This window comes from Physeter macrocephalus, chromosome 4 (assembly GCF_002837175.3).
Source record: "Physeter macrocephalus isolate SW-GA chromosome 4, ASM283717v5, whole genome shotgun sequence".
Taxonomy (NCBI): domain Eukaryota; kingdom Metazoa; phylum Chordata; class Mammalia; order Artiodactyla; family Physeteridae; genus Physeter; species Physeter macrocephalus.
The window spans coordinates 95,303,136-95,328,594 of record NC_041217.1 but is presented as its reverse complement, the minus strand read 5'-3'; the positions used below and the strand labels follow the sequence as shown (position 1 = coordinate 95,328,594).

At 40.0% G+C, this 25,459-nt stretch overlaps 1 protein-coding gene across 11 annotated transcripts in view; it reads left to right on the top strand.

Annotated features, from left to right (window-relative positions):
* CDC14A (cell division cycle 14A) overlaps positions 1 to 25,459 on the top strand; it is a 172,226-nt gene that overhangs the window by 83,246 nt on the left and 63,521 nt on the right. For all 11 annotated transcript variants that reach the window (XM_028489075.2, XM_028489072.2, XM_028489073.2 and 8 more), the window contains 2 exons: positions 11,368 to 11,455; positions 18,234 to 18,464. In XM_028489075.2, the coding sequence (XP_028344876.1) occupies positions 11,368 to 11,455; positions 18,234 to 18,464 (319 nt within the window). The remainder of the gene's footprint in view (positions 1 to 11,367; positions 11,456 to 18,233; positions 18,465 to 25,459) is intronic.

The following is a 25,459-nucleotide window of genomic DNA, read 5'->3' as shown; positions in this document are numbered from 1 at the left end:
ATCCTACCCGCCCCCAGAAAAAAAGAACTAGAAACAAAAAGCCTATGTACTTATAAGGGGAAAGGTTGAATAAATAACCTGTAGTACAGATACATCATGGAATGTTACGCAGTCATTTGAAAAAATTGATTTGTGCTATACCACTTGTCTTGGAATGATTTCTACTATATATTGACGAGAAAAAGTTGATACGGAAGAGTGCTTATAGTACAATCCCCCCTTTTTAACAAACAATGACAAGACCCCCTCCACCCTGTACATGTATGTATATGTGTATCTGTGTTATATGAGCAAAGGTAATTTCCTGTGAAGCGAATGAAGCTTAAATTTTAGAGGGCCTCACTTGCATGGGTGCCTTTTTTGTGTTCGTAACATTGTATTCTTTTCTTAAAATGGGCCTCCACATTAGATAAGTTTCAGGTGCCGCCAAAACCTGAATCTCTGTCCCACGTATATGAACCTGGCGAAACTCTAAAGCCATTTCAGTGAAAGGAGAGATTACAGTGGAGGCTAGAGAGGGAGGAGGGGGAGGACATGCCACAGTAAAGAAAGAAAACTTGTCAATGTCTTACTTATTCCTTTATCTTTTTAAAAACTTTAATGGTGATGTTGAGAGTTAGTTGAAAAAGCTATTGAAAAACCTGAAACATAGTATAATTTCATTCTTGAGAACCAACTAACAAACCAAACATCTGGTAAGAATGTGGTCACACCTTAACCTGAATAAATAACCACCACCATCACCACCACCAGCACCAGCACCACCAGCACCACCAGCACCACCACTCAGGTAATGGCAGGAGGGAGAGGAGGCAGTTGGTGAGCATTTGAAAAGTTTTCCGTCAGATAACTTCCTCTTTGAGAACGATATATCCATTCTGTCATAAAGCCAAAAAATAGAAAAGCACAAGTGGAAGTGTGATCGACAGGTGGTAGGCATTTCATAAACGCTGCTTAAGGAATAAATGGATATAAGTAAAGGAGCTCTCTTCCCGACAAACTGTGGACCATTCATTCCTTGTCATAACTTCTCCCACTGTTTGCTCTGCTTCGGTGAGTCTGGTCATTTGGTAAACTTGTGGAATAGCTAAATTCATAGGCTTCATTAGCTCCAACAATGTCAGTATTCCAATGTCGTTTGTAGTTTTCAAAGTAAAATTTTATCACTGATGGCAAATTATGAGAATGTAAGTCTTAGATAATATGGCAATGTTCAAGTTAAGGCTTTTTAAATAGGCACTTCTGGACTAAACCACATTTAATGTATAATATGACTCAAGAAAACACCGTAAGTAATGATGTGGCAGTTCTATGTGAGATTAAAAGGGAGTCTTTATTTATTTGTAGTGAGGTGGATGGACCTGGAGTCTGTCATACAGAGTGAAGTAAGTCAGAATGAGAAAAATACCGTATGCTAACACATATATATGGAATCTAGGAGGCTGGGAGGGAGGGAGACGCAAGAGGGAAGAGATATGGGAACATATGTATATGTATAACTGATTCACTTTGTTGTAAAGCAGAAACTAACACACCATTGTAAAGCAATTATACTCCAATAAAGATGTTAAAAAAAAAGGGAGTCTTATGGAAGACAAAAAAAGGGAGTCTTTATGATAACAGTGCTGCTTATAAATGCTGTTAATGACAAGGTCAGCAGAGTACAAGAACCACTCTGCTCATTCTGCAGAAGGGTCTAGAGCAGTGCTGTCCAATAGAAGTATACGAGAGTATATCTCTCTCTATATATGTTTTAAAATTCTAGCAGCCATATTTAGAAAAAGTAAAGAGAAATGATGAAATTAATTTTAATGATATATATTTAATGCAATGCACCAGAAATACTATTTCAACATGTAATCAATGTAAAAATTATTAATGAGGTATTTTATGTTTCTAACTTTGAACTGAGCCTTTGAAACCCAGTGTGTAGTTTATACTACGGCACATCTCAGTTTGGACCAGCCACATTTCAAGTGCTTGGTAGCCACACATCGCTAAAGTACAGATTCTGCAAGGACAGGCTTGCCAATGAACTATCATAGCCCCTCAGAATGACATGAAGCCTAGGATAAGCAGTACAGGTTGCACCTTCTAGCTTCAGGTGATCTAATTTTTCACATAAGAATTAATTTCAAGGCTCTTTTCTATTTAGAAGGCTTGGGGTAAGATATCTCAGATAGCTTGCTTAATTTTCTTGTGGCTTCCAAATAGTTCACTGTATTAATTATTGATAAACAAATGTATCTTCTAAAATATGGTCTCTCAGGTTCTTTGCCAAGCCGATGTGGAACTGTACATTCTTCATATTTGCACTGATCAAATAGATATAACCCTGGGAGCTATGCTGGGAAGGTCCAGTAAAGTAACACAAGATGGTGGCCCAGAAGCTTCTGCTAGGAATCAGTGTCACCTTTTCCAACAGGCTTTTTAAGGTATTTTCCAAGAATTTGAAAACTAAGAGCAGTCACTCCTTTGAAATCTAACCATTGATCAGTACATTTGAAAAATAGAAATAGACCTTTTGCCCTCAGGAAAAACAATGAAGATGAAAGAGTTTGAATATTCAGTCAAGTTATGTACCTGTAGGTATGTGAGGAACTGTATCCTCTCTAGTAGTAAAGCTTAGTGGTTTATTGCTAATATAGGACAATATTCTGCTTGTAAGACCCTGAAGTAGCACCCATATAGAGGCTGCCTTCAGTCAACTTCTGTTCTTTTGGGAAACTATCCTTACCAAGTAAGACCTTGTCTAAACACCACCGATCTCTAATGATGCTACTCTTAAGCAGTCATTATTCATCAAAGAGAATTTGAAGCTGTGTCTTCATTTCCTTATATTGGGTGTCCCCTAAGCAAAGCAAAATGGGACTTTCCACTGTTTACCGGAAGGCTTGCCATATTTGATGACGTCCCTGTGTTGGCCATGCGGAGATGCGCTCACAGAGCAGTACCATGTGCCTAGTTGAGGGGAGGGGAGAGGGAGAGAAATGCAAAGAAATGCAGCTTCAGTGGCAGCATTTGGAGATGCCTCATCAGTGTGGCTTACATTAATTACCGCATCCAGAATTTGGTCCATGCAACTTTGAGGAGCTGCCTTAAATACCCTTTTGGGAATCAGCTGGAGCTTAAAGTTCACGTAAAACCTACTTCAAACGCTAAGAAATTACTTTGACTTCTTTCTTTGAGCTATTTCATATCTGCCATTATTTTTTCTCCATAAATCATTCCTTTATTTTGAGAAAAAAATGCTCTCTATGGAATAATTTTGTCAATAGGAGGCTATTTTCCCAGAATATCAAGTTATTATTGACTTGCCCCTGTGCTTTTACATGCTGGCAAACCTGGGACACTTCTTCACCATGGGTTACTTGATGGAAGTGGTTAGAGCTGGGCTTGGCTTCTGTAGGCCTGGTGACAGACAAATTGGTTCCTGCCTGTTTGAGAGTGGAGTCACAGCACAAGGCTTCCTCTTGTTTCTCCTGTCATGGCACACGTGGAAAATGTGACAGTATTTGATCAGCACTGTGTGATCATAGCTCACAGCTTACAGCAACTGGCTGGGAACTTTGGCTGCCCCAGCCCCTGCCCAGGAAACTCCATTCTGTTACACCAGTTGGGAAGCTCTGTTCTACAGAAATAACAGTGTACAGGTCAACGTTTGTTTTTCTTTTTCTTTTTTTCATTTTTAAAAGGTTTATTATCTGTCACTTAAGTACAAAAGTTTCAAGTGAATGTTGTATTTCTACCCTTTAAAATATATATTTTTTCAATTTTATTTTATTTTTTTTTATACAGCAGGTTCTTATTAGTCATCCATTTTATACACATCAGTGCATACGTGTCAATCCCAATCGCCCAATTCATCCCACCCCCACCCCCAACCCCCTGCCGCTTTCCCCCCTTGGTGTCCATACGTTTGTTCTCTACATCTGTGTCTCAATTTCTGCCCTGCAAACTGGTTCATCTGTACCGTTTTTCTAGGTTCCGCATATATGCGTTAATATATGGTATTTGTTTTTCTCTTTCTGACTTACTTCACTCTGTATGACAGTCTCTAGATTCATCCATGTCTCTACAAATGACCTAGTTTCGTTCCTTTTTATGGCTGAGTAATAGTCCATTGTATATATATATACACCACATCTTCTTTATCCATTTGTCTGTCGATGGGCATTGAGGTTGCTTCCATGACCTGGCTATTGCAAACAGTGCTTCAATGAACATTGGGGTGCATGTGTCTTTTTGAGTTATGCTTTTCTCTGGGTATATGCCCAGTAGTGGGATTGCTGGGTCATATGGTAATTCTATTTTTAGTTTTTTAAGGAACCTCCATACTGTTCTCCATAGTGGCTGTATCAATTTACATTCCCACCAACAGTGCAAGAGGGTTCCCTTTTCTCCACACCCTCTCCAGCATTTGTTGTTTGTAGATTTTCTGATGATGCCCATTCTAACTGTTGTGAACTAAGAAGATGTATCACACTCTTTATGGCCTCAATTTGGTAACTTTTCAGTTAATTTATTGAACAGACGTTTATTAAGTACTTCCTGTTTGCTCAGTATATTTACTAGGCTAATATTTTTTTTTCAGAAGGCCTCCTGTAATTTTGTCTCTTCATGGGTGGGGTTGGAGCCTTTGTTCTTATCACCTGCTGTCGTAGATTCCATATATTCTTGTGCCTCATTCTGCAGACGTTATCATGTTTGACCCTTCTCATATGTTATACTTTCATCTTTTTGTTTATCAGATTAATTGTCTACACAGAATTTCTCACTGATCTATGACAGGTTGAATGTGGAAAATTTTGCCCCTGAGGCATTCTAGAAATTTAGCAATTCATAATCCATCATTATTGCTATTATCACTAAAGGATGCTCTTTTGGGAAAAGAGCATTGCTGTTCTAGAAGGTGATTTCACATTATCTTGGCCACATTGCAATGTAGCCCATCTGGGAACTGTTTGTGAGAAAGTGTTGGTCAATTCTGGATGCTTGGGACTGGGTCTTTCTTGGCCCTTGGGCCGCTTCCAGCAAGTCTCCACATAACTCTCAGAGTCTATGTTTTAGAAATTAAGTAAGTCTGATTATATCACTCCCCTACTTTAAGTCTTTCCTGGGCTCCACCCTGACTGAAAGTGTGGAGGAAATGCAAACTCCCGAATGCAGCGCAAAAAGCCCTTCTGGACATGGGCTTTGCCATCTTCCCCATTTTTGTTCTTTTCCCTTGCCTCCTCATACCCAAATCCATGCAGCAGTGCATCTTCATGCTGTTGTGCCTTCAGACATGCTCGTTTCCTCCTCCTCTTCCCTATGGTCCTTCCCCCTTTGCCCACCGAATTTATGTATTTACATGTCTAAGTCATTTTTAGCTCGATGGGAGCTCTTCTCACACAGCGTGTGTGATGCTCTGTTTACACACCTGTGTCTTCCCTGCACTCTGGGTACTTGAAGTCAAGAATGTGTCTCTCTCATCTTTGTGTCAATAAGTAACCCACTGGCACAGTATACGTGTAGTGGGCAGTCATTAAATGTTTGTAGAATGAAAGAACTAATGAATAAATGAGTCAATAAGTTCTAAAAAAAAGAAGTATAGCACATTTCAAGATATTTTATATAATCTGTTAAAAGTAACTACTTTTCAGTGGAAAATGACTAAGACATATTAATTAAGAATCCATTCTGATTTTGTAGTAACACTCCAGGGGGAAAATGTATTGACTATGGTAGACAACTTCTTGAAATGCTGTTTCTTTTTTTTCATTACCAGCCAATCTATGCAGCAAGAGTGAGTTGTTGTTGCTTTTTTTCCAACCAGTTATTTGCAGCACAGATTGCTAGATATTGTAATCTTCAACCAGGGCTTGCATGTAAGGCCAGTTTAGTTTAATATTACTAAACCTGGAGAGACTGTCTCCAGGTTGACTATGTCATCCTTCATTGCAGTTAATAAGTAAATTGTCAAGTGATAAGGTGGTGTAGACTCCCAACATTGCCCTTTTGCATACACATTGAGAACTAATAAGGTTTGTTAGGCCTCTTATCTCTCAGTGTGTCACCTCGGGTCAACAGCAGGAATAATTGAACATCTAGGGTACGATGTTTCAAGGCTTTGCTTTGGATTAGAATTTGTACAGCAATTTAGAATGTAACCTGGATTCTGCTTGATTTGCCCTCTACTTGTTCATGAATTATAGAACTGGAAATATGTGAATTTCTGCCACTGTAATTGTGAATTCCTGCCATAAGACTGGGATCAAGCAAGCTCCAGAATGCAGGTATATGGGCATGTCCTCACACCTGGAGGAACTAGGGAGCTGTGCGTCCCACGGTGATTTGACTGTTCAAAGAACTATTAGAAGCATTTCCCTGGAGCTATCCTGTAGTGTTGATTATACCCCTCAAAGGCCACAGTTTAAGGAAGCAAGATTCAATCCTTCCTGGACCCAGTGTTTCCACATCTACTAATACAGTGCACCCATTGCTGGTTCAAAGATTATGTTGGTTAAATCTATAAAATGTTTTGAGGTCTAAGAAATTTCCCACGTTTTTCCCTTCCTCTTTAATTATTGTTTGGTCTCTGTCCCTTATTTTACCTCCACTTCTTAGGAGAGCAATCTTGACTCTGTTTTCAGTCAGTCAGTCAAAGTTATGGTCTGGCCTTTACTCTTGTGACTCAACAGAAACTGTTCTTGCTTAATGCAAGACTTAGCCAAATCAAATTGTTGTGCTTGGTCTTCTTCCTACTTGATTTACTCTGTGGCCGCTCTCTAATTCTAGAAACTCACTTTTCTTCCCTAACTTGAAAAGTTCTGTCTCTTACTTTTCTCCTCCCTTCCATCTCTGGCCATGTGTCTCAGGATCCCTTGCAAGTCCTTTCTCTTCCCTTGCCCACCTGAAATGTGCTGGTCTCTAGGGCCATGTGATTTCTGGTTAAATACATTCTCCATGAGTGAGGGGACTGTTTCCAAATGTCAACAACCATGTATGTGCTGCTGGCCTCAAATCTTCATGTCTTGAGCACTGGAAAGGTACCTGCACACGTGCACTAGATTCTTGCTCCCTGCGGTTGCATTAGCAGGGGCGTTCACTGGGTGGGGCTGTGAGAGCAGGCCCCTAAATGTTTTCTATGTTTAGAGGTGAAGCAGTCATCCACCTGGGGCTCCTCTTTCCCTCTACCACACTGTTTCTCCCAAAAGTAAATCCTAAGTAATAATCTAGAGTTTGACTATTATTTAAAGCCAAATGGCAAGGGAACTTAATTTAAACCAAATACCTCAAATATTTACTTTGATTTAAGCTCATAAAGTGCCAAATATGACAGCATATTTGCTATTTACGTAATACAACTATACTATCAATGCTATTTTATTGTTTCAGAAGTAAGGAAATATAAAGAAGGTGCTTTTTAATGAATAAAAAAGACTTTGTACTTCTGTCGTTATTTTTGAAATAATCTTTGTGCCACCATTAAACCTCTTATGTACTTGTATTATAACATTTATCAAAGTTTAATGCAACTTTTTCTTTAATGGGTATCTTAGTTCAGGCTGATATAACAAAATATCATAGACTGTGTGGCTTAAACAATAGACATTTATTTCTCACAGTTCTGGAGGCTGGGAAGTCCAAGATCAAGGCACCAGCAGAACTGTTGTCTGGAGATGGCCCTCTTCCTGGTTCATAGATGGCCAAATTCTTCCATGTCCTCCCTGTGTCCTCACAAAGGGAGCTCTCTGGGGGTTTCTTTTATAAGGTCACTAATCCCATTAACAATAGACATTTATTTCTCACAGTTCTGGAGGCTGGGAAGTCCAAGATCAAGGCACCAGCAGAACTGTTGTCTGGAGATGGCCCTCTTCCTGGTTCATAGATGGCCAAATTCTTCCATGTCCTCCCTGTGTCCTCACAAAGGGAGCTCTCTGGGGGTTTCTTTTATAAGGTCACTAATCCCATTCATAAGGGCTCTATCTTCATGACCTAATCACCTCCCAAAGGTCCCATTTCCTAATACCATCACGTTGGGGATTCGGTTTCAACATAAGAATTTTGTGGGGGACACAAACATTCAGTCTATAGCAATGGAAAAAATAGAGATGGTAATAACACCTACCTCACAGGGTTGCCCTAAAGATGAAATGAGTTGCATGTCATAGAGTAGTGCCTAGCAGAGAGTCCGTGGTATATCTGTTAGCTGCTATTATTATTAACGTTATTTGTTACTTGTTTTCAGACTCTTTAAGGGCACAGAGGGAATGCTTTTTATTATTTTATGTGTGACACCAAGTTATAGTCCTTGATATATAATAAAGGCTAAGCAAATGTTTTAATGAGTGTTGAATTGTGCTTCAAAACTGTTTATCCATGTTGTCTTAGAAAACACATCTGTTGATAAAGGGAACCAATCCAATAATTGTCAACCTGAAGGTCTGTCTTTTCTCTCTTACAATCTGTTTATCATAGTGGTAAAAAGGCCAAATGTTTTTCAGTGTTTTAACTGAAAAATATCTCTGTGACCATTATAACAGAGGCATGCCTTACTGGCACAGATTTATTTCTTAGAAGTTATAAAAATTCATGTTTTCAAGTCAAATTAGATTTTCTTTAATTTTTAATATTTTTCAGTTTTAATACAGTTTATTTTTACTTTGTAAGACACTTTGATTTCTTTTTTTTTCCAAATTTTATTTTAAATGCACCAGGAGAGTTAGCTATTCCAAAGAAATCTGGTGAGTCTTATGTAAGCTGAAGGATCTTATAGTAGCATGAATATTAACACCTAAATGTATCAGTTTCAAGAATTCACATTTTTATTTTGGGGTTTTCTTGTAGTGAAGAACATCTGCAGTTTCTCTACATAGTACTTGGTAGGTTGTAGGCTTTGGATTGGAAGAGGTAAAATTATTCTCTCACCTCATCTTTGCCTAGACATTTGTTTATAAAATGTGGTAATGTTGGAAAGTACCTTAAGTTCCTGTCTGATCTAGGTTTCTTGGAAGTGTGTGTGTGTGTGTGTGTGTATATGTGTGTGTGTGTGTGTGCGCGCGCGTGCGCACTCGCACTTGTGCACAAACACATTTAATTAGAAAAACCAGCTTGTGTTATCGTAAATATTTTATTATTGATAAATATTGACATTTGTATAATCCACTGTGAAAGAAGGCACGGATATTAATTTTGGAAGCTTACCAGTAAGGTTATGTTATATTATTCAGTTAAAAGTTGTAACTTTCTTATTCATTTTTTTTCAGATTTGGATCTAAGACATAAATCTTTTTGTTTACTCCATCAACCTTATACAAGTTACTGAATATAGCCCAATATTATCTAATGTTTATCTTTTTGGGTAGGCAGATTTGCAAACATATTCTTTTGGTTCTGTGAGTGAGTTCATTGCTTCTCTCCATATGATTGATTATAAAAGGTTACTATTTAACCAAATGGATGGCTATAATCCAAATAAACAGACATAGCACAATGTATATATTTATCTAGGCCAACTTCGTGGTCAAGGATACAGGAATAGTGAACATAGAAACCTGTTTTCTTCTACTGTTCATAAATAATTGGTTTTAGCTTTTTGATGATTAGAGCATACCCTTATTTTTGAATTTTTAAATAATGTTTTAAGCTTAAGAATTACTTGAGATGGATATTGGGCCATTAATTTGAGACTGCTTTATTTAAACAAGAAAATGTTTAATTATCATAAAGAGTTGCATGTTAAATTCTTTATTCAAATTGTTCCAAATAGATAGCTATGCTTGAGATTTAATTTGTCATGTGTAATCATAACACTCAGCATCTCTAAGATTTTATTTAGGTCATTATGGAGATTTTACGTTCATTATGATTAGATTAATGCAATTCAGACATTTACAAGGTGTCATGTAAAGTTTCATTTATAACTTTTTATAACTGGGAAGAAACATCTGCATTTTAAACATGAAAATTATACAGCCAAGTTATGATTTTTGTGGAAATCAAATGTAATGGGTAGTATAAGTAATTAAAGTAGAGGCTCCAGATTTCCTTGGTGGGATTACTCCAATTTATTTTAACAAATACTTATGAGCTCTTACAGCAGAGTGCAGACTCTGTATTGACACAGATTCCTACCATTGAGGTCTGTGCCATGTAGTGGAGCAGAGAGCCTTTTCTATGGATAACGTTGGCCCAGCAAAGAGAGCTGCCTTCCTTCCCTGCCTGGGGAGGTATCTATGCAGTGCTATAGAGGGTGGAGACTGGAGACTAAAAGCTGTGCCTGGTGGTGGAGGCTGGAAGTAGGACTGGTGTTGGGGGTGGGTGAAAGAATGCTTAGGGAAAGAAGAGATACATGTATTTTGTGATGCATTGCACAGCTGTGTCCCAAAAGCCTGCAAAGTTTGGGTCCTCTCAGCCCTGCCCCAGTATTCCCTGGGTTCAGAGGCACACCAGGAAGGGAAGGAAATGAAGGAGGTAATGGAGCAGTGGGAGGATGCTTGGCCCCTTGCCTGGTCTTCAGGCCTTTTCTGAGGATCCTGGAGTGTGTGGACCAGAGGCTGACAGCTGGTGATCAAAGTCAGCCCACAGATGTGTTTTATTTGCTTTCCTAGTATTAAAAAACTTAATTTAAAACAGTCAACATTTCAAATATAGAGAGATTTTACATGAACATCCAATTGGAAGATCAGCTATATTCAATCAATCTTTCCTGTGGTCAATTGGCCAGAGCTGAGGAGCATTTGCCTTTATTTATGTCTCTTGCCTGACCCTTGTAGCTGTTTGGTTTGCAGCTCCTGCAGGAGACTGTGGCAGTCTCCAGTTTGTGGTACACCCTGAGGGTTTGATGAGCCTCTGTCCCTCACTCCTGTCTTCTGTTTCCCCGTCTAAAAATCAGCACCGACAACAGATAGAAACCTGTAAAAACAAACAAAAAATGGAGGTGTGTTCATCATGACCCTGATATTTATAGATTTTTTTCATTGTTTAAAGTATGTTTACCACGTTCATGGAAAGTGCTTATATTTTTTGTCTTCTCTTATTTCCCATTATTTCTTGCTGGGGCAAGCAATGTTTGTTTTCATTTCATTTCATTGCAGAGTGGCCAAGAGACAAAATTATTTTCAGCAAAGTACCTCCACGTTAAATAAAGTTTTCTAAACTTTTCTTATAGTCTAGATAAAAATTTTTCGAAGCGGATTGAATTCATAACCATTTTGAGAATCAGATGCATGTTTTTATTTTAAGCTATATTATTTTGTCTTCATGTATGTCCAACTAGTCTAGTACTAATAGAGTGGAAAACAGTTATATTTGTAAGGGCTTCCTAAATTGTATAAGAATTATAAAATATTTTTCTTCTCTTTCCTCACAAAATTCTCCCAGCGAGTTGAAAATGGTGACTTCAACTGGATTGTTCCAGGAAAATTTTTAGCATTTAGTGGACCACATCCAAAAAGCAAAATTGAAAATGGTAGGTTTTTATTTACTTTACCCTCCAAAAATTTATTTCAGTTCATCTTCTTTGAGTTCTTAATTTCCTCAGATAATCCTTTCTATTGGTAATATTCACCAAAGAATGTTTATTAATTTAAAAAATTGAACAGCATTTCTATTGTTAAATTACTAATTGAACAATAATTAGTGTGTTAAATATTAGAGTTTAGTAAGTGGAACTATAATCACTGTTTTAAAACTATCAAATTTTTAGGTTGCCATAAATAGGGTGTTCACTTTACCTTGACCCAATTATCAAAGAAGAATCTGAGAAACCAACTGGTCAAAACAATAAGCAGATTGATTAATTCTATCGGTGGTTCTCAGATTTATTTGGTGGTGGTGGCGTGCTACACCTCAAGGTAGTCTTTGGTAACACCATGTTGAATAATGACGATGATGGTGACAATAGGTGTCATTTATTAAGTGCTAGTTACTAGCTAATCACAGCATTATCTCATTTAGTGCACACACAACTCTATGAGGTGTAGGAACTATTACCTCTATTTCACAGAGGAGGAAACCGAGACCTATGAGTAGGAAATTTGCCCAAGTTCACAAAGTAATATGCAGAACTGGTGATACTCCAGCCAAGAGCGGGGCTCCTAAGCATTGCCACTACACTGATCTGTTTAGTTCCATCATGGCAACTAGGAACAATTTTCTAGCTGACAATAATTAAATTACTTACTTGCAGTATATGTAGAGCCAGGGGCATACATATTCAGGAAAAAAAAGCAAGACAAAAAAATAAGCCTCTTGAATGAAACATGATAGGCTTTGTGTGTTTTCCCATTAACATATATTTTTTACTGAATTATTTTTTTTAACCTCACATTCCCAGAAGACAAGTAATGATGGGTACCAAAGGTTTAAGAATAGTTTATGGGAGAAGTACATAAAATTAAAAAAATATCACCCATGAACATAATAGCTCCCTTTTTGCTCCCTCTCTAGTTTTAGAGCTGGAACACTAGTCCTTGGAGGAACATAATTTGAAACCCTTAGTCTAGATTTATAGGTTTATTCTTCTTTCATAACCATCATCATCATCATCATCATAAGAATTTATTCTAAAATCTAGTTTCATTGCATATGGTTATTCATGTATTTAGGTTTGATAATTTTGTTGAGTTTCCACACATGTGCTTATCATTTTATACCTATGACATATCTCACAGGGAACTCTGCTTAAATCATGGGGATTGAATCATCCCCTCTGGGGATGGGTAATCCAGGTCTACAGAGTTACCTAACAAATAGGATGTCTCTGTACTGAAGCCATAATTAGATCTTCTCATTTACACATTTGCTCATGAATCCAGTTTGCTCCAGACATTGATTGATTAACCTGTTATGTTGGCTTGTTAGGAATAACTTGTTAACTTCCTGAGGAAACTGCTTTCCACTGTTGGTCTTTCAAGACAGGATTGATTAAACCTCCCTTTAGCCTTCTGTGCAAAATGATCTGACTCAGACCCAGAAAACCTTAGTAGGTGTATGGTTTCAGTAGTGGCTTTGTTGTTGGGTGTTCATTTGGTGAAACTGAAAGAATTTTGCCATATAGGATTCACTTTTTAAGTGAAATTTTCTTAAAGAGAAGACGAGAGGTGTAATTTAAAAAACCCATTTAAAATATTTTTATAGAGGTAATACATGATTTTTTTTTAAAAAGAAGAAAATGCAGATGAACTCATAAAAACAGCATTAAAGTGACCTATAATTCTAACCACGTTTTCTAGGTTTACTAGTTGGTGGTGGGATTATTGGGGATTTTAATTTTCTTTCCATCTGCTTCTCTGTATTTTTTATTTGCACATATTTTTTTTCCTCTCTTAGAGAATACACACACACACACACACACAGACTTATAAAAATATTCCTTTTTTTTTTAACCAGCATGGAGTCATAACATGACTACTGTCTTATAGCAGCTTTTTTTCACTTAATATATCACATACTCCTTTCCATGGCAATAAATGTAGATCTTCATTATAATTTTCCATGACTGCATTCAATGACTGTGCCATAATTTTACTAATCAATCACTTAATTTTTGAATGAGATTTAAGTTGTTCAGTTTTTCACTTTTTAAAAACTACAGTGGTTGGTATACATGTCCATACATCTTTTTTGCAGCCCTTATTTCTTTTCTAAATTCTTGGAAGTAGACTCACAAGATAAAAGGACGTATTTTGTGTGTCAATTCTTTTTTTTTTTTTTTTTTTTGCGGTACGCGGGCCCGTCACTGTTTTGGGCCCTCCCGTTGCGGAGCACAGGCTCCGGACGCGCAGGCTCAGCGGCCATGGCTCACGGGCCCAGCCGCTCTGCGGCATGTGGGATCTTCCCGGACCGGGACACGAACCCGTGTCCCCTGCATCGGCAGGCGGATTCTCAACCACTGCGCCACCAGGGAAGCCCGTGTGTCAATTCTTAATTGTCCAAAGTCTTTAAAAAATTATTTTTGGTCCTATATTACAATATAGGGTAATAATTATCCACCATTTGCTTATATGCTGGGAGTGGTGCTGATAAGCCTTTTGTGCACACCTCATCTATTTAATAATCAGAAACACACCCTGGAACAGGTGGTAGTTATTTTGTGGAAGAGAAGATGGAGACTTGGTAACCTAACTTGCCCAGGTTGACATAGCCAGAAAGTGGCAGTGTGTGGATTCAAACACAGTTCTCTTTGATTCCAAATTCTGTGTTCTTTTAAATTTTACTACAGAGAAAGAACATGTTCACTACAGAAGTTTAAGCAATCTAGATAAAAAGTCACCTGTAATTATATAATCTAGAAAGAACCACTGTTAAGATATCATTCTCTCTATATCTTTTTTTTCCTATGCATGTACTGTGCCCTCTCACATTGAGAAAAAAAGGTGTGAAAGTGCTGCTTACCTAATACTTGCCAGTTTTCATGTCTAGAATAATTTCATTTAAGGCTGTTGTTGGTAAAATATTGATATTTTACTGGAATCCCCATTTTAAGATCTGATATTCACTAGAAGTGTCATATTTTTTTGTAAAGGGGTTTAACTTTGTAAATTTTTTTGAACTTAAGAAATTTTTTTTTTTTTAAGTTGAGAAACCCCTGTATTTTCTGAGGTGGCTGAAAGTCATTTTACGGGTCTGTTAGTAGAAAAAGGTAGATTTTTAAGGAGTTAGCACTGAAATAGCTGTTGCTAGGATGTAGCAAAAGGAAGCCCTAAAATCTTGGGGTCTGGCAGAACGCATTACAACAGTCTTAAGTGTGTGTTGTCAACAGAGACCAGCAGGAGTTCCTTTCAGCCATCTTTGTTCACATTGTTTTGACAGGGGGGACAAGAGGAGCCCTAACCCTTTTTTGATTAAACAAGCTTGACTTGATAAATGAATAATATAGCAGTAGAACAAATTGGATTTCAAAATTTCCCCAAAAAACCCCAAACTCTTAGGTGGCAATGTCCTCATCTCTACTTCAGAAAGAAAGAAAGAAAAAGGAAAGAACAGGGAAAGACAACTCGAGACAGGGAATCCAAACAGTTTGAAGCATCAGCCTGCTCATTTAATGAGAGAAGCTAGGTGTGAAGAGCCCGGGCTGCTTGAAGTCTGGCTCTGCCCCTAACTGGCTGGGTGTACTTCGTGAGTTCCTCAACTTCTCTCATCATCAAATGGGGAAATAGGATGCACATTGCAGGCATTTGGTGAAGATTAGGGATATTATAGGAAGTGAGTGCCTTGCACAGTGTCGGGCACATTAATAGGTGCTTATTAGGTAGCAGATATTCTGATTACATTTTTATCATTAATGAACCTGATAAACATATTTTATTGCGTTCCACATTTGCCTGCCTATTTTGCAGTTTTTACTTTTAATAATGAATAGGTGGACTAATCATTTGACTCTGCTGTTCTTCAGTTTCCTTTAAATGAGGGTCTGGGAAGAGATGAATTTTACCGTCTCTCTTTGCTTTGAAATTGTTTGGTCAGCGCCAGGGCTCTGCCTGTGCTTTACTGATGCCAGGGCACCATCTAGTGGCCAGATGGAGTAAGGGTCGGATGAAAGCTCGGTCAGCTCCGTGCACATTGCTAAAACCAGTCCTCCATCAGAAGCATCCAAATACATCGAAAACACAGTTGTTCAGAGGTCAGAAGATATTGTCATTGTTGGTTATAACTCATTTGAAACGCTTTTGAGGATTTTTAAGAAACTTCCTCACAAATCTAGGAAGTGCAGCCCCTAATGTTCACATAGTGTCCCTTTTTTGGAGATCTAACAAATAGAATTGAGTTGGATTTTACCTCAAATCACCCCCAGCACCGGCCCTAGAATCTGATTGTCAGTGTTCAAATGCTGCCTCTGTCTCTTCCTAGCAGTGTGTGCATGGGCCAGTTCACTTTCCCAGGCATCAGTGACTGATAATTGTATAGTTTAATGAGATGATATATACATGAAACACTTAGCTTAGTGCCTGGCACATAGTAAGTGCTCAGTAAATGTTAGGTGCTATGATTACCATTACTGTTATTATTTCAGTGCCCTATTACCATATTTGGATAACTGTTCAGTGTTCTTTTCTCAAAAGATATACACAGTTTCTCTTGATAGTAGATTTAGGTATATTATCTGTAATGCCATTTACTCATGATGGGAATTCATATATGTAAAGAGAAGTTCTTACAGCCTTGGTGGAGGAGGGAAGGGACAGACACCAAAAGAACCATTAGCGTGCTTCATGACAGGTGCCATCACAGAGGTGCCAGTGATCACTAGGAACCCAGGGTTAGAAGTGCCTGTCAGACTGTCACACCATGTCCCATCCCATGTGTTCCTAAGCCCTCTCCTTCCCATTCCTTACATGATAGAAAAGCTCTTGTTTCCTATGCCAACCACAGTTCTTTTTCCCTTTAGGCTGGAAAATGATTTGAGCAAACAAACCAACTAGGAAAACAGATTTGATTTTTTTCCAAGTGGAAAGGATCTGTTTTCTCTAAATGTGTATAAGTCACTGTTTCTACACAGAAGATTATAAGTAAGCTCTGTCTTACCTGTTTGCTCAAAAGCAGCCTGGCTTGTGAAAATCATGTATCTGGGCTGTGGATTAGTTAGGTCTGCCGGGCAATTCTGCCTTCATCTCTTGTGCGACCTTGGCTAAGGGTGCCAGTTAGGGCTCTTGGTTGCACGCAGCAGATATTGGAGTTATGCTGGGGAGCTCACAGTCTCCAAGCGAAGGTTGGAAAATGAGGCTTAGAAAATGAACAGGATCTAAGGGAGGTCATGTATCAGCAGGATCCAGGCAGGAAGGGAAACCACTTTATTTCAAACAGAGGGAATGCAATATAAGGAACTTGTTAGAAAGCAGGCTAAAAAGTAAAAGGGCAACTCTGAAAAAACCAGCATATTAAGGAAGAAATAGTTATTGCCTTTAAGGCAACGAGGGACAGAAAGGAAAACGTGGGGTCAGCAGGACCTGGGACCTTGGCAGGTGCTGGGAGCTCCGAAGGGCTGGTGCTTGCATTTGGAGCCTGAGGAGTGGGGACCCTGAGGCTGGGCTGCAGGCTGGTGCCGGGAGTGCCAAACTAAGCTGGGGGTTCCTCTCTTCTGCTGCTGAAGCCATGCTGGCAGGAGAACAGAAGACATCCCTTCTCCCTCCTCTGGCCTCCAGTTGCTCCGGCAGTGCTTTAGTGACTCCCACTTTTCAGATGGACAGGAACCCAGTGGGAAAGGTAGCTTGGGAAATGTTATATGTACACCCCAGCCCCGGCATATGAGTTGGCCTGCAACTGAGAGAAAAGAGAAATGACCAGCCTGTGCAAGATGCGAGGCAGCAGGAAATACAGCCACAGTGCAGAAACTGCTGGTTCACTTTGCTGGCTGCTGCTGCCTGCCCCACTTGGAGCCCACCGTCATGAACGAATTCTGAGTGAGATCCCCTCACCTGGTATGCCCTGAATGGGTTACAGATGTGGTCATCAACGGGCTGAGAAATTAGTCCTTTTAAACCCTGGGGCCACTAGGCAAAGCTTGCAGTGGCCAAAGCCCCCAGTGGTCACCTTGGTTGATTGGCCAAGTCGAGGTCATGTGTCTGTAACCCAGCTGACTGCAGCTCCACGTGATGCTGGACCCACCCACAGCAGAACGGGGGTTAGAGCCCGACCACTTGTTCTCCTCAAAAAAGAAAATGTCTACAAAAATGATCACTCAACCTCTTTAGTTTCTTAACTGTTACATGGGGTTTACTATTTTTATCTTAATAGGTTGTTTTGAGAATTAAAAGAAATTTATGCAATTGTGACTTGTACATGGTAGGTGCTTAATAATCATTCTCTCTTGTGGGGGACTGCATTGTAGATTAAAACTGTACACCTGGCAAAAAGGCTGCGTTTCAAAGGTATTTGTCGAGAGGAGTAAAAAGGACAGAGTCCTTCCAGGCCTACTGTACACATCTGAGGGCCTCAGGAATGCCTTTGTTTTGGCTTGGGAGGACTGTGCTCCCAGGATTTGAAGCCTAAAGCTTGAGGTTTTGAACGTTCACGAGCTATTTCCAATACTCAGAAGAGGTTTTTTTTTTTCCCCCTCCTATGGTGTTTTTCTCAGTTTTTCAGACTGCTTCTTTTAGGAACGTGCTTCGACCTTACTCTCTCCTTAAATGCGCTTTCCTCCTAAGCTCTGTTGAGATTGATCATCTTTATTGTGAAGGGTTTTCGTGTTCCTGGGTTACGTAAGATGAAATGCGTGCCTTTTGCTTACAGCCCCTGCTTTCCTTTAGGTTATCCTCTTCACGCCCCCGAAGCCTACTTTCCTTATTTCAAAAAGCATAACGTGACTGCAATCGTGAGGCTGAACAAAAAGATTTACGAGGCGAAGCGCTTCACCGATGCCGGCTTCGAGCACTATGACCTCTTCTTCATCGATGGCAGCACACCCAGCGACAACATCGTGCGGAGGTTCCTGAATATCTGCGAGAACACGGAGGGGGCGATCGCGGTTCATTGCAAAGGTACGAGCGAGGAGGCCTCGGTGGGCACTGGGTTTCTGAGGGGGTGAGCCAAAAGACAGCAAAACATGTGAAACAAAACCAGTTAGCGGCTTAGGAAACAGATGAGTTGTTTTTAGTTTGAGAAAAGTGGAACACAAACCCATTTAAATGACCCCTTCCTAAAGAAAGGATTGCTTGGATGTGGACAGTCGGTGGTGTGCGGCTTTCTGGACAAGGCAGTTGTTCTGGCCTTACCTTCCCCAATTCACAATCGCTGACACCAGGTGCCACGAGGAGGGGAAATCGCAGCAGCACCGTCGGTAGGCTGGCACAGTTGTCAGGAGGCAAGGGTTGTTTGTTCCCCTTTCTCCTTCTCTTCCATAATTGCCCATCCTTTTTCCATTCTCCTCCAACCATCTTATATTTAATGCTTCCATTTCGTGACCCAGCTATCTGGAGCCCCACTTCGCGCCCTCCACTTCCTCTCCCCTATTAGCCTTTTGCATCGTGGAACAGAGTGTCTTACCTGCCCATTGCAAGGGGGCGGCAGCATACCTAACCCTAACCCTGACCCTAACCCTAGGGGCGGCAGCATACCCGGCTCATCGCTAGCTTCCTTGCCACAGGTCTGTTACTGCCTCTTTGAAAGACTGAAAGACTTATGTAAATGCATCTCTGGTCTCCAGGAGTGGGTACTTTGGAACAGGAGTCGCCAGATTTAGCAAATAAAAATACAAGATGCCCAGTTAAATTTGAATTTTAGATAAACAGTGAATACTTTTTTATCATGTCTCAAATAGTGCACCAAGCATACATTCTGTATTTTACCTGGCAACCTTGCGTCAGCTACTCAGAAAATATGAAATACCATTTGCTCTAAGCCTAGTTGTTATAGACTCTGAGGAGGCTCGCATTGTAGATTTTCCCGCACGGTGGAAGGTATTTTACTGCGGTCGTTCGTTTCAGTGAGGAGAAATCACTTTGGCCACCAGGAATGGAGCCTCTAGTTCCTCACATGCAGCTTTTCATACCGCCACTGGGTGGTGCTGTTCTCCGGTGTTGAGTCTGAGAACCGGTTTCTGTTTTAGCGTTTTATGCTAATTGGTAGGTGTTGGGGATTGTACAGTTCTTTTCATGTGCCTAGTGCTGCTGTAACTGACTTACTCAGACGAGATGGCTTTGGTTCTAACAGAAATTAAAATACCATTTTGTAGGCCCTTGTTTCTATGTTTAAGATTTGAGTAGGTGGAGGTACTTTGCTGAACATGTGAGCAGTAAGTAACTGGAAGCTGCATTTTGCGGGAGCCTCGGCGAGGGAAACGAGCTGCACGTGGCCCCTGGTTCAGCGGAGGGCTCCTCAGTCAAGCTTCGTCCACGTTGACAGAGCCCCCTTCCGCCCCTCCGCGTTTCTCAGCAGGACGGGGCCCCGACTTGCTGGACTTCCTGTCTCGGGGGTGCGGGGGGCGTGGGTCTGTTAGGAAGGACTGCTGCTTTCGGTTCTGCCCAGGTCACTGTGGGGTGGCGGTGCTCTGGCTTGCCTCCGAGTGATCCATATGCGCCCTGGCTTTGCCTCTCCATCCCATTTTGTTAAAGATTGCCCAGACCCAAGGAAAAGCCTTCATTTCACACGCAGTCGGCCCTCCGTGGTATCCGGGGGTTCCGCATCCGCCAAAGTGACTATAAGGGACTTGAGCATCCCCAGATTTTGGAATACGCCGGGGTCCCGGAACCAATCCCTCGCGCATACCAAGAGACCATTGTATTTCAGCTATCAGTGGAACTTGAAAGCTAATGGGAATATGGCAGTTGCTAACGTTTAGTAGGAGCTATTCATATGCTCTGTTTCAAAGCTTATTTTTGTGTCATAAAAATCAATATTTTTCCTGGGATTAATTTGGCCTTATTTCCTAACCAATTAGTTTTATGGTTACCAAGGCATATAGTTTCTCTGCCTGTCATTGTCTTGGATTGACAAATTCAGGGGAGGAGAAATACAAAGCTTTCCTTGAAATTCAGCATCTCTCTTGATATTATTCCTCACCTAACAAACATTGGGAAAATGAACCGCTCTGGTGTTAAACATTCTTGTTACAGGTATTCTCTTTATTATATCCTTGACCTGTGAATGTTGACCTTGTAAAGAATATTTTAAGAAATACATATATTTTATGTTGCAGAGGCTTTTATATTTTAATCAGAACCTTTAGCATCGAAGTCAGTTCTTTTATAGGAAGGTCACATTTACAGGTGGTGACATCTTTTTGAGAGTGTTATTTCATTTGCTTCCACTTGTATACACATGTAGGATTCTTTCATAAGGATTACACTTTTGATTTAATTACCACTGTATTGCTTTAAATAGCGTGCTTAGCTACTATAGGCCTGTTAATTATTTCGGCATCTGCCCTAATTAAGTCAGCTTAGTTTCCTGGGAATTAAAGCAGCACGGAGCATTTTAATTGAACTATAAGGAGGAGGGAGAGAGACCCTTATCCAATGTCAAATGAACTTTGGTAGCTGCTGAAAAAATGACTATTTCATGCCTCAACGTAAAGTACTAAAAACAGAGACAAACTGGAAACTAATTTTCTGGGAATGTGTGAAATCTTACAATGATTCAATATCTGCAGTTTGCCTTCTGGTTGATAACAGGAATGGCTATGATTTCGTGAAATTTTCTAGCACAAATAATCATTAAACAACGGCAACATTGTGATGTTCCAGTATGTGATTTTTAAAAAAAAATAAATTTATTTTTGGCTGTGTTGGGTCTTCGTTCCTGTGCGAGGGCTTTCTCTAGTTGTGGCAAGCGGGGGCCACTCTTCATCGCGGTGCGCGGGCCTCTCACTGTCGCAGCCTCTCTTGTTGCGCAGGACAGGCTCCAGACGCGCAGGCTCAGTAGTTGTGGCTCACAGGCCCAGCCGCTCCGCGGCATGTGGGATCTTCCCAGACCAGGGCTCAAACCCGTGTCCCCTGCATTGGCAGGCAGATTCTCAACCACTGTGCCACCAGGGAAGCCCCGAGTATTTGATTTTTGATGTTCTGTAGGAGTTTCAGAAAACTCCTGGAACTGTAAGGCAATCAGAGCTTAACTTGGTATAAATAGAAGACGTTTCAAAGTCTTCTCTTGCTGTGCCAGGGAGCCTTTTAATTATGAATGCTTTAAAAAATTTGTTAAAGTTTTTGTAGAAACTTAGTGAACTGTTCCTATTCTGTTGAACTGCGGTAAGAGCTCCTAACTATTGAGTGCTAAGTAGGTTCTTTTTATAGACCTAAATTATAGACTCTTTTTAAAAGGGGGAAGCAACTTTAGTTTTAGAGAAAGTTGAAAAATTTCTGCACCACCTCCTTTTCTTGGTTGTGAGTGTGTGTGATGAGGAGTGCAACCAAGGGAACGGGCAGCCTCCTGCACAGGGAGGGGTTCAGGGAGAGACAGTGTTGTCTCCATAGGGAAGGCCATTTTCTCCCCAGACAGAGACCCAAATTGGTGACTTGAAGGAGGACACTGGAAACCAACTGGGCTTCCTGCTTCAGGGTGTCCAGCTGTGTTGTATCAACATGATTACCTGTAGTCTTGTCAGATGTGTGAGGACTTAACAACTCTGCAGAAACAGAAAATATTTGCTCTGGGCACAAACATGAAGGCAAATAACTCATATTAAAGGAAGAGAGTCCTACTGAGACCATGATTAAGCTTCACTCTTTTCTAAAGAATGTCGATGTTTTATCTGGGGTAAAATGTACTTCAGATGAGAACAGGACACACACACACACCTCATCTAATAAAATAGTATAAATATAATTTTTTAAAAGGAAGAGTGAATGGGAAGGGAATGTCAGGCATCCATAAACATGAGCTTGATTGTAATTTCATTTACATTTTTGATATGTATTCTCAACCTCAGGTGATACTGCCCTCAAGGGGGAAAAATTGTTTTTGGGTGGTAAAAAACATTTTCTTTTTCTGTATAAAGTGCAGATTTATACATGGCACATAAAGAAATATGTGGTCTGTCTGTGACAGTAAAATTTCATGGGGGACAGTTAGGTAAAAAATGCCTAGAGAGGCTCTTGGCTGGGGGAGAGGACAATCATGAAGAAAAGGTTGAGAAACACTGACTTAGAGACATGCGTTTTTAAAATTTTCACATTTATGAAACTAGGATGGATCTTAAAATTGATTGCATACCATAGTTTAATTTTTTCTTAGTGGAACTTAAATAATGGTGTGTGTTACACCATTAGATGACATGGTATCTTAGGTTTGCTTTAAAATTGTGTATTTCCAAGTACTGAGGAAATTAGAGAAGGTTCTCTTTATTATTTGACTAGAAAAAGCAGACAAAAGGCCCCCTCCTTTTGAGGGAGGGGGGAGATTCCGAAACATATAAAAAACGAAGGCACCAACATTTTCCTATGTCCTTTTCTAACTAAATGTTTTCATGGATGACATTGTACCAATTTTCCAGGCTAGAAATATCCATTGCCTTTAGCTTTCTCTGTGACCCAATCAAAATGTCTTTCTAATTCAGCTCTTCGTTATTACCACTGTCTCCCCCGTCCATGCCTGTCAGCCAGCCTTGCTCCTGCCCCAGCCTTCCAGCTCCTCTCTCTGGCTCCCGTCTCTGTCCTTTCCAATCCAGAGGTATGCTGCTGCCTCATCCAGCTGCTTTTATCATGTCACATTCTTTGCCCCAAAATACATGACAGCTTTATTTTGCCCTTTACATTGATTAAAGGCAAAATCAGATTTTTGCATGATACCAATTGTATGTTTATTAGTTGTTGATAATATCATGAATTTCATAATACTTTTTAAATGAGTTGAATTTCATTCATCAGAGGCTCATCTACATGTTTGAGGAGTAATAACACATATATGCAGGAGATGTGCCCTAATCAGTGCTCAGAGAACTTTGCATCTGGATTTGGGGATTCCCAAATAACTCAGCAGTCTTTGGTGTCTTTGGCCCACAATTGATAACCTACTTCCCCTAAGTACAGGTTCCTCCACTTAAATCAGAGGTGCCCTTTAATCTGGCTCCTCCACATCCATCTGCCCTTATTTTCTACTCAGCACACACTGACACATTCTCCAGACCAGCCAGGCTTTCCATCACTGGACCCTTTGCTGAAAATGTACTGTGACCTTCCTATTCTTTAGAGTCTGTTGAAGTCCTTGTCATCAATGACACATTCTTTGAAGACACCAACAACTCACACAGTCCCTTTCTTTGAGAGCCCAGTTTCAGTTTAAACCTAATTTCTTTGCTTCTTGGTTAATATTCTTGTGTCTACAACTTCTTTGATAACGTATCGTGGTCAAAATTATATCCTTTACTTGCTTATCTCCTCATCCTCTGAGCAAAGCCCTGTCCTGGGTAGCTTGTAGACAGCAAATAAACATTGGACTAGCTGAATCAAAGGATTAAAAACAAAGAGCCACTTTGTCGTTCTAATAGAAAAAGAGTATACGATAGGAAGAGATTAAGTAGTGGAAAAATAACTCAGCACAGTGCCTTGCTCATGGGTGGTACTTAACAAATAAAAGTTTATAGTACTGAATTTAATTCCAAGAAGCCAGATATGGAAAGATTTAGAAAATGCTTGTAAATAAGCATTAGTGGCTCAGTACTGTATATCTCATGAGGGCAGGCATCCTGCTTGTCTTCATGTTTCTGGCCCCAGCGTCTGTCACAGCACCGCATGCTCAGCCGGTCTTAGTATTTGTAGAATGGAGTGACTGAATGGATGAGCCGAGAGTGAAAGAACTCTGGGCCAATCACAGGACCCCTGGGGATTTTAGTCCTGAATTTTATTCAGGACTTGTTATGCTGATATTCACTTGTTATGCTAATGTGAGTGAACTGGTTAGTATCTTTGGGCTTCAGTTCTGGTGTGTGAACATCAATCACCATATTTGAAGACCCTACAGCTTGATCAAATTTTTGAATATTCTGGGAAAGGAGGAAACCAGTGTAGATTAAAAAAAATTGTCTAAAATGTAAAATCCTATCCCTTTTTTTAATAGATTTTTATTGCAGTATAATTGCTTCACAATACTGTGTTAGTTTCTGTTGTACAACAAAGTGAATCAGCCATATGCATACACATGTCCCCATATCCCCACTCTCTTGAGCCTCCCTCCCATCCTCCCTACCCAACCCCTCTAGGTCATCGCAAAGCACCGAGATGATCTCCCTGTGCTATGTGGCTGCTTCCCACTAGCTATCTGTTTTACATTTGGTAGTGTATATATGTCCCCTCAAGTCCATTCTCTAGTAGGTCTGTGTCTTTATTCCCGTCTTACCCCTAGGTTCTAGAACCATTTTTTTTTTTTTTTAGATTCCATATATATGTGTTAGCATACGGTATTTGTTTTTCTCTTTCTGACTTACTTCACTCTGTATGACAGACCCTAGGTCCATCCACCTCACTGCAAATAACTCAATTTCATTTTTTTTTAGTGGCTGAGAAATAGTCCATTGTATATACGTGCCACATCTTCTTTATCCATTCATCTGTCGATGGACAGATGATGCTTCCATGTCCTGGCTATTGTACAGAGAGCTGCAATGAACATTTTGGTACAAGACTGTTTTTGAATTATGGTTTTCTCAGGGTATATGCCCAGTAGTGGGATTGCTGGGTCGTATGATAGTTCTATTTTTAGTTTTTTAAGGAACCTCCATTCTGTTTTCCATAGTGGCTATATCAATTCACATGCCCACCAACAGTGCAAGAGGGTTCTGTTTTCTCCACACCCTCTCCAGTATTTATTGTTCGCAGATTTTTTGATGATGGCCATTCTGGCCAGTGTGAGATGATATCTCATTGTAGTTTTGATTTGCATTTCTCTAATGATTAATGATGTTGAGCATTCTTTCATGTGTTTGTTGGCAATCTTTATATCTTCTTTGGAGAGATGTCTATTTATGGCTTCTGCCCATTTTTGGATTGGGTTGTTTGTTTGTTTTTTTTAACATCTTTATTGGAGTATAATTGCTTTACAATGG